Source organism: Rutidosis leptorrhynchoides, chromosome 3 (assembly GCF_046630445.1).
Source record: "Rutidosis leptorrhynchoides isolate AG116_Rl617_1_P2 chromosome 3, CSIRO_AGI_Rlap_v1, whole genome shotgun sequence".
NCBI lineage: Eukaryota > Viridiplantae > Streptophyta > Magnoliopsida > Asterales > Asteraceae > Rutidosis > Rutidosis leptorrhynchoides.
In genome coordinates this window covers 42,487,596-42,502,031 of record NC_092335.1, presented here as the reverse complement: position 1 = coordinate 42,502,031, position 14,436 = coordinate 42,487,596, and the positions used below count along the sequence as shown (strand labels likewise).

Genomic DNA, 14,436 nt, shown 5'->3' with positions numbered 1-14,436 from the left:
CTTATAAGAATCCCAGAGATTCTTATTAATGATATGGTAACATGGATCATCAGTATAGTATTTCTTGAATACATGAACATCTTGTTTAGCTCTACAAATAAGTCCTAAAAGAAAAGAAAACAAGAGTGAATCTGTTGAAAAATATTGATTAAATAAACCCTGAGCTACCTTGAGACTTGAATGGTTTGAATTTTCTATGATGCCTAGCTTGTTATGTATCACTCATAAATAAATGGTTTTAGACCATAACGCATATGTTTATTAAGTGTTATCTTTTATGTACTTCAGATTGTAACTTGTATGCAGGTAATATAATTTGATTATCTTCCTGAAATATAACTCATTATTTGTTTATCTTATTTGAAGTTTTAGTATGAATCCTGCTGAAATACAACATCAAATAAATGGTAAAGACCTAGGTATTGCATATAGTGGTAACATACACACTATGATCAAATCTAAGAAATATTTCATTGATTTAAATCAAATGAAGGAATTATAAATACTATATCAGGTCTTGCAAACTTGATATAAGAAACGGAAAAGGCAAAAATTCATATTACCAAATGGTACGAATTTTCTGATAAACAATGCCTTGTTTTCTCCCAAATCAAAGAGAAATTTGTTAAGTTTCTCTGATATATATCATAATAGATATGATTATCAGTCAATGATAATCGAAAATGAGAAATATCTATGTAGCACCGAAAAGCGCATATGATGAAAAGCGCAGCGCATATGATTAAAAACGCATATGATGAAAAGTGCATATGATGAAATGCACTGCGCATATGATCAAAAGCGCATATGGTGAAAAGGATATATGATGAAAAGCGCATATGATGAAAAGCGCAGCGCATATGATTAAAAGCGCATATGATGAAAAGTGCATATGATGAAAAACACAGCGCATATGATTAAAAGCGCATATGGTGAAAAGGATATATGATGAAAAGCGCATATGGTGATTAATGAAAAAGCACATATGGTGATTAATGAAAAGCACATATGGTGATTAATGAAAAGCACATATGGTGATTAATGAAAAGAATATTGAGAAAGAATCACCAATGTTTCTTGAAAGAATTCAAGGTTATATATATGGACCAATTCATCTATCATGTGGACCATTTTGATATTTCATGGTTCTAATAGACGCATCTAGCGGATGGTCTCATGTTTGTGTGTTATCAAGCCATAATATGGCATTTGCAAAGTTTCTTACACAAATTATTAAATTGAGAACACATTATTCTGATTACACCATTAAAAGGATGAGACTTGATAATGCTGGTGAGTTAACATCTCAAGCATTTAATGATTATTATATGTCTACAGAGATTGTTGTTGAACATCCAGTTGCTCATGTGCATACACAAAATTGGTTTAGCTGAATCAATAGATAAACGCTTGCAGCTAATAACTAGATAATTGGTAATGAGTACAAAACTCTCAATATTTATATGGGGACATGTAAATTTACATGATGCGATATTAATTCGCATTAAACCAAGTGCAAGTCATAAATATTCTCCATTACCAACTTAATTTTGGTCGAGAGCCAAATATTTTCCATCTTAGAACATTTGGTTGTGCGGTTTATGTTCCTATCGCACCACCACAACGCACTAAAATGGGTCCTCGAAGGAGGATGAGAATATATGTTGGATATGAAACATAATCAATTATAAGATATATTGAACCCATGACGGGTGATGTTTTTACATCACATTTTACTGATTGTCATTATAATGAAAAATTGTTCCCTATATTAGGGGGAGAAATAAAAAATAAAGAAAAAGATGTTTCATGATGTGAACATAAATTAATGTATCTTGATCATCGTACAAAAGAATGCGAAAAGAAAGTTCAAAAATAATACATATGCAAAAACTTTCAAATAAATTACCTGATGTATTTACAGATACAAAAAGGAGTGACTAAATCATATATACTAGCAGTTAATTTGTTAACAAGGTTCAGCTCAGCTCCTACCAAAAGACACTGGAATGAGATCAAACACATATTTCGATACCTTCGAGGAACTACTGATTTAGGATTATTTTATTCTAACGAATCAGAACAAGATTTGGTTGGTTATGCAGATGCAGGTTATTTATCTGATCCACATAAAGCTAAATCTCAAACTGGATATATATTCCTAAATGGAGGCACTACAATATCATGGCGTTCTCAAAAACAAACACTTGTTGCAACATCATTAAATCATGCCGAAGTGATTGCATTACATGAAGCTACTCGGGAATTGGTTGAGATCAATGACACAACTCATTACTGATTCTTGTGGACTAGAACGTGATAAAAGTGATCGAACAAAACATATACCTCCTAGATTCTTCTCATACACTCAAGACCTCATTAAGGACAACCAGATTAAAATGAGATATGTTCAATCCATCAAAAACTCTGCTGATCTTTTCACCAAAGCAATTTCAACTGCTATTTTCAGAACGCATGTTCACAATATTGGCATGAGGCAAGTTCAAAAGATGTAACAGCTCAGCAATGTCTACTTGAGGGGGAGTCAACTATATGCTGCACTCTTTTTTCCTTAGCTAAAGTTTTTATCCCACTGGGTTTTTCTTTGGCCAAGGTTTTTAACGAGGCAGTAACTTATAGTTGATCTCAAACAAAATAAAATTGGTATCCAAGGGGGAGTGTTATAATATTAGGCTTTAATGGATAGTCAATTTTGTACAAATCATAGTCAATATTGGATACCTCTTGTATAGTATTTTTTGTACTATAAATACCCATGTATGCAAGCTAAAAAACTTGCACCCTCCATTATACTTACAAGAATCATTTCTTTCATTTCTCTCATTAGTATTCTACTCCTTCATTACTAGAATTTTGTAGTAAGTTTAGGCTACCAATGTTGTTATAAACAACTAAATTACAACAGAAGTATATATAATTATATATTATATACTTCGTAGTACTGAGAATAATTATAGAGCAAGTCCATATATGTGATTAAAAGTTACACCAAAAAAATAATGTGCAATGCTCCGTAAAGAGATATAGCTTATTACTCTAGTGCTTCATGTGCTTGCCATTTGTGAATGACTTTAGTTAAGTTGTTATGTTCTTACAAGAAATGATATCTTCTATGAATCGAATTTTGCATATCGAATTTAGCAAAGACTGGAATATATACCTTCTTTCAAATATGATTCACCATGTTGATGGTATTTACTAGACTAAAGCTTGATCCGGAGTAATCCTAGCCTATTTTAAGGAACATGAGCATGAAATAACGACTAGATCTTCATAGTAGGCAATGTAGCTTTGAATATGTGATTATGAAGTCAAATGAGAAGCGTTTTGCAATAGAGAAGTCAGATGGTGTATTTGGGCAGATGATTGATTTCATTAGGAAATTAAATTGTAGGAAGTTCGGCAGTTCTGGCAGTCCTTAGACTGTTGAGCAATAATGGAAAACATAACATTATATAATAATCGCGCTTAAACATGTCGAGTTAGAACTTTTATAAAGTTAAAGTGTCGAGCTTAATATATATATTTGGCTCGTAACACGTCAAACTCGAGCTCTTTAAATTCTAAACAAGCTAAGCTCATATGCAGTCAAGTTCAAGCTCGGCTTAAATTGTCTTGTTTACACCCTTAATTACATCTTCCCTTATTCCATTCAAACTTATGTGACTAAAACCATCTGTATCGCATGGGACAAATGGCCGTTGGTTTATTATGTGGCAAAAGCCACGCCTAAAGGCTTCACTGAATGGTGGTGTTGCTTTAGGCATTGGAAGGTATTTGTGGGAATGCAACGGGGAAAGCCACAACTGTTGGTTGTTTATGATTGACTCAAAACATTTATTATTATTATTATCTTAATTATGTTTATCTCCTTTTTACTCAAATACCAATTATATTTAGTCATATTATCACAACAATCTCAACTAACACCTAAACCCACACTACCGTTACTTCACATTTTCAACCCACACTGTCACATAATCAAAAAAAAAAAAAAAAAAAAAACTCACACCACCAACTCACGACCCTCCATCTAGAAATAGTCTAAACGAGATATTGAATTGTTTCGTGTGTAGCGACTTCAAATGTTATTGCAGATATGTTATCTATATATTCATTTGGAAATCTGATGAACAGTAATTCCCAATTGAATTTCAATTTAACATTGACTTTTATTAAGCGTTAAGTATTAAATAACATAAAACAAATGAAGCGCAAGAACGGAGCAGTAGTTAAGTGTGCATAATATTAAACGAGAGGTTATGGGTTTGACTCTGATATTGCACATTTCACATATATTTATCATGGCAATATCCGTCATTTTTAGTCCATTTGGATACGGTTTTGGTTATTATTCGAGGTTATTATGAAGATTGTGATTTTAGAGCTGAGAAGTGTTCATTTTATGTATTTATTGAGTTTATTGCGAGTTTACAGCAAGATATGAGTTTATAGATGATTTGGGGTGCGATCAAGGCGAGATTATATAAAAACGAACAAGAAATGTTGTCTGCAAAAGTGCGCGTCGCGTAAATGGATGCGCACCGCGCGCTATAACTGAAATAGAGACCCGCCAGCTTTTAAATTCGTGCAGTTGGTTTTCTTTACAAATGTGCGCCGCGCGGTTAAGTGCGCACAACGCAAAATGGGTCGGCCAGATCAGTTGAGCTATTTAAGGAAGCAGTTTTTGCCCTAAGTTATTATCTTTTATCGAGCCGATTTTGAGAGCTTAAGGGACAAATTTTGGTGACTTTTGGGGAATTTCAAGGTTACTCAAACGCTTTAATCATTCCGCTAACGAGGATCAATCCAAGCATCAATCAAGATTCATCGTGTTAGGTTGATTCCTTGTCTATTAACAATGAATTCTTTTATGATTATTTCTTTGATTTCAGTTGTTTCCATGATTTTTGGCTAGTCTTTTAATGTTTGTCTAGACTAATAAACCTATGTGTTGGATGCGATTTTCATTAATTGTTGGATTATAAGTATCTTGATTTGAAGTTTTGAATACATGTATGCATTTAATGAAACTTGTTCTTTTCGATTCAATTGATTATATGTTTGTTTAATAGGACGAGAGTTCATCAATTTAATATATATATTTTCAACTGGTTTGTCTTAATTGGTTGTTTGCTTAATCGGAGACGATAGTAAATTGAATTCAAAAGGCTAGACGACTTAGTTGTAAATCACTCACAACGAGAGTTGGTGTGATCATTGATTACTTCGAGAGTAGAGTCATAATTCGAACTTGATTATCAGTTGAACCAACTTTATCACATCTAGGAGGTCTTAAGTGACGGGGAATTCCTTGTTGTGTAATCTTAGTTGTTGTGTCTGCGTTGGGGAATTCCAGGTGGACCGATTAGGTAATTCACATGCTTTTAATCCACAATTCGAGCTTAATCTAAGTGCATCCAGCACTAGCTGTAAAAGGTCTAGACGAACATTCGTTCTCTTATTTGGTTTACAACTTATCTTTCATGTTTGCTTTAAAGCTTAACATAAAAATACCAAAAATATTATTTTTCTTTGTTAATTAGTTAAAGTTATCCTTGATTTGACTAATCGTTAAATAGCCACAAACAAAACTATCTCGCACTTTCAATTTGCTTAGATTAACTTTAGTTTATTTTCATTAGTTACAATCTTAATTCACACGTGTAAACTGTCCTTGAAAAGATCTTGAATTTACCAACTTCATACTATTGCACGATCGGGTATACTGTCCGTTAGTGTGTAAACATTAAAAACCGGTAATTCCTTTTATAAATAATAGACGTGATTTGACACATCAGACTCCCACCCTCTCTTCCTTCATTCCTTAATTTTATATTTTATTTTTCACCTTTTAATTCCTCTTTTTCTTTATTTTTTCATAATGCACTCTTATTGTTTGATATTTTTTAATTCAATCTTATCATTCTCAAAACTTTTTTTTTAATTCTTTTTCTAATTTAATCTTTCTTACAATATATTATACGTAGTAACTTCTTTAATTTTTTATTTACCACTTTTTTATTATTTTATTTAAATTCTTTTTTTCTTTCTTTTTATTTATAATTTTTTCTACTCCTACACTTTAATATTAAACTAGTTGGGCGACCTGACTTTGCGCCGGTTCTTCACCCTTAATTAACATTAATTACATAGCTAATTATTGAAAAGTAATTATTTTTTATTTTTTATTTTTCGTTTTGTCGAGGAAGGACCAAAAATAGTTATGTGGTTGATTTGTAATAAGCGTGAAAGTAATTATTCAATATTTTTTGTTTTACTTTTCGTCTTGTCAACAGAAAAGACCCAAATGTTCAATCAATAAAGTGAGACGTACATCAACGATTGGTACAAACTATTTAATAAAATAGGAAAAACTATATATAATAACAATAAAACAGTTATTAAACAATGAGTTACGTAGTTAATTTATAATAAAAAAAAAGTAAACAATAATCAATTGAAAATTTATTTGATTGATTTAATAATAATAATAATAATAATAATAATAATAATAATAATAATAATAATAATAATAATAATGAATAGTTATGGAGTAGTAAAAATTATGTGGTCAATTTATAATGGATGAGAAGTTTAATGGTCAAATTATGAAGTGTGAAAAGTTTGTAGTGATTTTATAAAAGCTGTAAAGGTAACTATTATAAAGGGTGAGGGTGAATCGTAAAAAATAAAAATAATGATAATGAGTAGTTATGGGGTAGTGAAAATTATGTGGTCAATTTATGGTGGATGTGAAGTTTGATGGTTAAATTATAAAGTGTGAAAAGTTTGTGTTGAATTTGTAAAAAGTATAAAGTTAATTATTAGAAAGGGTGTAGGTGAATTGTAAAAAATAAAAAGTTTGGTGTACAATTTGTGAAGGGTTGAAACTTTACTATTCATTTTGGCTATGCCATTTAGATATATAGGGTAATAACAAGAATATTCAAATTTAGTTAATTTTAACTATTTTAATTATTGATTTGAAATATATTTTTCTCTTTAATTTTGTTAGAGTTATTTAATTTAAAACATAAGTTGTGTACAACGAAGCTGACTAATTTACGTTATATATATAAAAAAAATAAGGGGTTCGCCCCCGTAACGCTTACCCCAAAACTTGTTAGTTTATATTTATATAAAAAATGATTAGAGTTTTTAACAGTGACAGATTTGTAAATCTACATTTACATTTACATTTACAATAAGTATATTAGTCAACACCAATGAATAGTGCTCGGGTGATGTGATCACGACATCACGTATTTCGTCTCTTTTTTTTTTTTTTTTTTTTACGGTTTTTCATCCCGATGGGCTCAACGGAGTGGGTTACTCCGAACCTCCATCTAGTTAGTTATTATGGTACGACTTTTGAATGTAACTATGTTGATTGTTTGTTAGGACGTTTACATTAAAAAAAAGACAAAATTTCATTCCCCGTCCCTGAACTTTACATCAACTTTAAGTCCTCGTCCTTTTTCTTTTTTATGTGCATCCCTCGTCCCTAATGTATCACAAATAAACATCCCTCGTCCTCCCGTCTACTTTCTGTCAAATTCAGCCGTTAGGTGTAGTCATGTGCTAAGCATGTGAGGTATTTTTGTCAGATTACATTTTTCTTTACCACTTTAATCTCTTTTAATAAAAACAAGAACCCAAATTAAATGAAACCCAATACACCACCATTAGATCTTAAAAACATAAATGAAAAAATATTATTACAACCAAAATCACCATCACATTCAGATCTAGTGGCCGCCGGTCACCTCGTCAATTTGCTAATCATTTTTTCGATTTAACTTGTGTAATAGTCCAAAGAGTGCATTGATGCAGCAATTGGGGATATATTATCAAAGCCATGGCAGCCTCTTCCACTTGGACTGAAACCACCTGCACTTTGAAACTATAATGGTGGAATTACAAAAACAGGGGATTCAAAAAATACCACCCACTTGCGTCTGAAACCACCTTATTAATTCGATCAGCTACTTATGGTGTTGTATGCGGCCGCCGGAACCATCATCATCAGAACCAACATCACCGGAACCACTTTCCGGCCACCTCGTCAACGCCGGAGTCTTGCTGGTGAAGTTCATCCCACATCTTTGATTTTCTGGCTGCGGCGGTAGAAGTAGAGCCGGTACTATCGTTTCATTTTTAATTTCGTTTTGGGAAATGAAATCAATTTGTTGATGGTTTTTATTTTTATGAGTAGATCTTGATTTGAAAAAGGATGAGAAATAGAGTAGTGATTGGGGATGGAAGTGGGGTTATGGATAATTGATAGGTGGAAGTATGAACAGAAGATGATGAAATAGAGTAGTGATTGACGTGCTGATGATTTAATTGATGATTTTAGTCGTATAAAATTAGGGTTTTTGATTTGGGGATGATTAATATGATATAATAAGGATGAGAGTGAAAAGATAAGTTAAATAATAAAGAAAAGAAATAATATAAAAATATTAAAGTATTCTCACATGATTTGCACATGACTGAACAAACGGCTGAAATAGACAGAAAGTAAATGGGAGGACGAGGGATGTTTATTTGTGATACATTAGGGATGAGAGATGCAAAAAAAAGGGAACGAGGACTCAAAATTGATGTAAAGTTTAAGGATGAGGAATGAAATTTTGTCTAAAAAAAAGTAATCTACTGTTGCTGAAAGTTACTAGTATTTATGAATTTAGCTGCACTAGCAACAAAATGAAACATGTTTTAATTTTGATTATTTCTTTTCATAATTAATTTTAAAAAGGTGTATGAAAAAAGTCTTCAAGTTACCAGTAATACAGCATAAAATACAAGTTTTTAAAGCATCAATGTGAAAATCGGTGTTGCCGGCCCCTTTCTCTCTCTCACACCAATACACACAGCATATACTTATATAAAGGATCTTTCTCCCTCTATAAACACAATACACACAGTCAAACAACCACATATACAGAAACGGTGATTGAAACACCAAAATGGTAGTGGGGATGATGAAGTGGAGGCCATGGCCACCAATTTCAGCCAAGAAATTTGAAGCCAAGATTACAATCAAGCATCTTCAAGGATTAATTGATGCTGAGAAATTGGGTGTTGAAGTTAACTGGAAAGGGTCAAATAAGTCAAACAATCCGTTAAATTTCAAGCGACAAAGTGTTAGGAGGAATGTTACAAAGGAAGGATCTTTGAAAGATGATGGAATTATTGAATGGAATGAAGAATTTGTTACAGTTTGTAATTTGATGGCTTTGAAAGATGGGGGTTTTCATCTTTGGGAAGTTGCATTCATGGTGTTCGACGTAAGTCCTCAATGAATCAACTTTATCATGCCCTGTTAAATTGATTATTGTTCACCTAATTGATTTTTGTTTTGACTGTGTGTGAAGTTCATAGTGAACTTGAAGATCTGTTTTCAAATTATTATTTGAGATTGCTAACTGGGGAAGGCTTTTTGATATGTCAATTTTGAACATCAATACTATTTTTACAGTTTTGTACTATGTGGGGTTATAAGTTTGTTGTGTAAGTTTATATAATAAAATTGATTTACAGGTCACTTTCTTTAACTGAAAGCTATATGCCTGATAAAAAAATTAAAACTGCAGGCCAGAATAATCCTAAGTTTTTATCCCCAAAAAGGCATAGTTGATTTGCAGGATTAGGTAATCAAAATTGTGTATACATATCAGAAATATAGTAAGTAATTTGAGTTTTAGGGAGATCAAATCTTCATATGTTGGTTTAGAGCTGCCAGTCGATCCTTGATCATATAATAATTGAAGATTTCACACGGCTTTTGATCATAGTACAATATTACTGGTTTGGTATGATCACTTGATTACCATTGATATTTATCTATGTTCTTTAGGATCGAGAGTGACACGTATATACCTTTTTTAGTGGGTCGTTTAGATTAAAGAAGGCAAAAGTTATACCACAAACTTTCATATATTGAATATGAGCTTTTGTCAATAAAAGAGGATGGCCTTTTTAGTATTTTAACATTTAAATCTATAGATGGTCTTATAATCTTTATACGCATCTCCTAAAGCGTCGTTCGTTTGAACAAGGATGAAGATTTCTGGAATTAAGAACTGATGCTTAAATTAAATCAAGAGGGAAGTTTAAAAATATATTTCACATGTTATTTTGTTCTAATAATATTTAAGTAATCCTGCCAAAGTTGACTTGAAAAAGAGCAATACCTGCCCCAATTAGCTATTTCATGTTTATCTACACAAGGAAGTTTCCTTTGTGTCTTCTTTTGTCTTGAAGGTATATGCTTCATCAGTATTCATTAATTATTATAAAATATAAGCTAAACCACAAATATATCTAAAAAGATCCACCAATATCTTTGGGCCAAAAGACACTTGGATTACATTTATGCATGCTAATGGTCTGTTTCTCATTCAGGGATTAAATCAAGGACCAAAAAAGAGGTATTCTGCAATTGCAACTGGATCGTTAAACATTGCAGAATATGCTTCTTGTGCCGAGATAAACGAGAGTGATATAAGCATTCCGCTTTTAGTGACGAGTGGTATCACAAATTCTGGACCCACACTATGGGTATGTGCAGCAGTGCCTTGAATTTATCATTAAATCGTTGAATTTTTCCATTTATATATGTATTTTAATATAACAACTTATATTATCTGTTTAATATGCAGGTATCTCTCAGTCTGCAAGAACTAAGGAGTGCACATGAGATTACTGAACAAGCACAAAGATCCATTACACATCTTCCATTGTCACCCAGTAATGGAGAAGATGAGCCCTCAGGTCTTAAAGCGGGTCTGCGTAAAGTCAAAATCTTTAGGGCTATATCAGTTAATCGGGCCAAAAAGGCATGTCGTGAAGAAGAGGGTAGTGATGGAAAAAGCTCGGTCAACAGTTATGATGCTGATTACCCGTTTGACTCTGACTCAATCGATGCGGATGATGTTGACTCAGAGGATGTTAAAGATGCTGATATTAATGTTAGGAAGTCTTTCAGTTACGGTACTCTAGCTTATGCAAATCATGCCGGTGGGTTATTCCACTTCAACTCAAGTTCTAGTGAAGACGAAGATTTGATATACTACAAAAATTATAAAGAAACAACCGATTATTCGTGTCCTCCTATCGATGATCAGGTAGAAATTCAAATCTCTAAACGAAGCATCTTCCCATGGAGGAAGAGGAAGCTAAGTTTTAGATCACCAAAGAACAAAGGAGAGCCACTTTTGAAAAAAGATTGTGGAGACGAAGGCGGGGATGATATCGATTTTGATCGTAGAATGCTGAGTTCATCTGATGAGGTAAATTTCTCAATTTTTTAGAGAATCTGCCTTGTAAGTAAATACATATACATATACATATGCACATGTGCATATTAGCATATACATATACATATACGTATACATTATACATATACATATACATTATACATATATAATATAAGTAAAGTGAATATGAGGCTGTTCTATCTCCAATTGGGTGTAGAACCGATATATCATTGGTTTCCTATTATTATTATAAAAAGTTTGTAACATTAGAAAATGACTTTTGACTTGTTTCTTAACCAATGATGTATTGGTTTTATACTCAACTTATATGTATAACAACCACATATTCTCCATCCTCATATATTATACGTAGTATTACTTTATTTGAATTTTTTTTTTTTTTTTTTTTTACTTTTGCTGCAGCGTAAAAGTGAGGAAGATTTAAATACAAATGGATCTACAATTTCTGAATTTGGAGACGACAATTTTGCTGTAGGCAAGTGGGACCAGAAGGAAGTGATAAGCAGAGATGGGCACATGAAGCTTGAGACCCAAGTTTTCTTCGCTTCCATCGACCAGAGAAGCGAACAAGCTGATGGAGAGAGTGCCTGCACCGCTTTAGTGGCTGTTATCGCTGATTGGTTCCAAAACAATGTGCATGAATTGCCGATCAAGTCACAACTTGATAGTTTAATCCGAGAAGGTTCATTAGAGTGGAGAAATCTTTGCGAAAATGATGTTTATCGGGAGCGCTTCCCTGATAAGCATTTTGATCTTGAAACCGTCCTCGAAGCCAAGATCCGTAATCTTGGCGTAGTTCCCGAAAAGTCGTTCATCGGATTCTTTCAACCCGAGGGGCTTGAAGAGGGTGATCTTCACTTTCTTGAGGGTGCAATGTCATTTGATAGTATATGGGAAGAGATAAGTAAAATCGGGTCGAATTACAGTGACAACATGAACCCGTTAGTGTACATCGTAAGCTGGAATGACCATTTTTTCGTGTTGAAAGTTGACCATGGTGCGTACTATATTATTGACACGTTGGGTGAGAGGCTTTACGAGGGTTGCAACCAGGCGTACCTCTTGAAGTTCGATAAAGATACAACAATCAAGAGAGTACCAGTTGATGCTCAAAAGTCTAATGAGAAGCCTGAAGATGAAAAGGTCAATGAAAGTCAAAGTAAGGAAATTCCACCAGCCATTGTAAATGATGATGACGAAAAAGATGAAACGGAGATTATTGTGTGTAAAGGAAAAGAGTCATGCAAGGAGTATATCAAGAGTTTTTTGGCAGCCATACCGATAAGAGAACTGCAGGCCGATCTCAAGAAAGGGTTAATGGGGGCATCGGCCCCTCTTGTTCATCATCGCCTGCAAATCGAATTTCACCACACTTCGATAATGGCTATTACAGCATGAAGTAACGCGGCTTAACCTCTTTTTACCTTTTGTTATAGTCTAACACTCGAATCAAATAATCGTGCTTTTACTAAACAGTAAACAGGGTAAAAAGTGAGTTTTTTTGGGTTTTAACACCTCTCAGACACACCTCTAGCAAGGAACTTATAATTGTAAATGTATAATTTGTATAAATATGTTTAATGTTAAGTGCTGTTGACTTGTTTTTCACTTGTCTAAAGGTGGGAATGACATTAGTGAATCTTGTTATTGTATTCTACTTGTAGATGGTTAGCCATTCAGAGAAGACACAGATTATCATTTTTTGTGATATATTTTTAAAAGAATTGTTAATGATACTATATAAGAATAATGAATAAATATGACAAAAGAACGGATACAAAATATTCAAACAAATTTTATCAATTGAAAATAATAACATCACACTCAACAAAGGGGACCAAAAATGATCAGCAACAAATGGGACATTTAATCAATCCATTCTCATTACATTCAGGACACTTCTCCGGCAACTCTCCGTCACCGGAATCCATTTTCCGGCTACCACTACAACTAAAGCACACCACAAACCGAATTCCAGCACACCCTTCACACGGTCCATCTGACATATTCACCGGCACATTAGCCAAAAGTGGCCGGAATTTTCCCTGTTCGTGCAACCGTAAGACCTCCTCTGCTCCACCGATATACCTCCCTTTGATAAACAGCCTTGGTGGCACGATCTTTCCGCCCAATATCCGCCATAACTCATCTCTGAAATCCAAATGCATTGACAGATCACGTTCTTGGTATAAAACCCTAAAACTATCGAGTAAACGTCGAATACTTGAGCACTCTTCAAACGTCTTTCGTATACTTCTAATCCCTGTTGTGTACAAAATCACCGAATCATTTCCACCTGGCGGACAAATTCGCTCGAAATCCAAAAGGGGATTATTTAAATCTTCCAATTTCAATGCTTTTGATGGCCGTTCTGAATCTGGATCATGATCTTGTTCTAATTTTTCTTCAAAACTCTTTAATACTCTGTTTTTCCTCTGTTCTTCTTCGGCTTTAAATTCCAAAACCGCCTGCTCAAAAGCTGCTAACAGATTCGGGTCAAAAAGAGTACCCGAATCCAAATCCGGTGGCCGGAAAGACGAGATGTCAATTTCCGATAAAGGGGTAACACCAAACCTTTTGGAATTCTCATTTACCGGTTCCTGATCAGCAACCGGGTCATTCTCGGGTCGGAAATTTTCTTTATCCGTATCCGATTCGGATCCATAATCATCTTCAATATCTTTCATGAGTTCTGATACATCGATGACTTCATGTTCTTGAACCAACACATTGCTCTGTTTCTCACTCTGTTTATCTTCTTCTTTAGAAACCAAATTGGTTACACATTTATTGCTTGATTTCACAAAGAAATTATCAATAAAACCGTCCGCTGCGTTAACTTTAAGAATTCGATCGGGTTTCAAGTACCCGATTGTTTTAATCGTTTTTAATTTCTTCAAGAACTTTCCCTTCACACTGTTCATATTGTTGTACAAGTTAACATATACAAATCAAATTTTAGTGTATATATTGTTTAAAACATTCAGTTTCTTGAAAAATCAAATGGGATAAAAATGAGGATTTCGATAAGCGTAAGACTTTGTTTGTTTTATTTGAATAACGGCTAGTAAAGATTATGGGCTTTAATTTTAAATTCTGTGATGGTTATTATATTGTGAGGGGAGGT

The 14,436-nt window shown here is 33.4% G+C and overlaps 2 protein-coding genes across 2 annotated transcripts; one reads left to right on the top strand and one right to left on the bottom strand.

Annotated features, from left to right (window-relative positions):
• Positions 1-8,760: 8,760 nt before the first annotated feature.
• Positions 8,761-12,779, top strand: LOC139896001 (uncharacterized). Its single transcript, XM_071878574.1, has 4 exons — positions 8,761-9,317; positions 10,435-10,590; positions 10,692-11,321; positions 11,712-12,779. Exons 1-4 carry the CDS (start codon positions 8,997-8,999, stop codon positions 12,705-12,707), a joined length of 2,103 nt encoding a protein of 700 aa, XP_071734675.1. The 5' UTR covers positions 8,761-8,996; the 3' UTR covers positions 12,708-12,779.
• Positions 12,780-13,048: 269 nt separating this feature from the next.
• Positions 13,049-14,233, bottom strand: LOC139896003 (uncharacterized). Its single transcript, XM_071878575.1, has one exon. The coding sequence runs from the start codon at positions 14,231-14,233 to the stop codon at positions 13,157-13,159; it is 1,077 nt and encodes a 358-aa protein (XP_071734676.1). The 3' UTR covers positions 13,049-13,156.
• Positions 14,234-14,436: the final 203 nt, after the last annotated feature.

What these genes read in the sequence shown, in the direction of transcription:
- LOC139896001 (XM_071878574.1), top strand. Translation starts at nt 8,997, where the DNA reads ATGGTAGTGGGGATGATGAAGTGGAGGCCATGGCCACCAATTTCAGCC. An exon ending in ATTCTGGACCCACACTATGG is followed by an intron (nt 10,591 to 10,691) that starts GTATGTGCAGCA and finishes TTTAATATGCAG; the next exon opens with GTATCTCTCAGTCTGCAAGA. An exon ending in TGCTGAGTTCATCTGATGAG is followed by an intron (nt 11,322 to 11,711) that starts GTAAATTTCTCA and finishes CTTTTGCTGCAG; the next exon opens with CGTAAAAGTGAGGAAGATTT.
- LOC139896003 (XM_071878575.1), bottom strand. Translation starts at nt 14,233, where the DNA reads ATGAACAGTGTGAAGGGAAAGTTCTTGAAGAAATTAAAAACGATTAAA.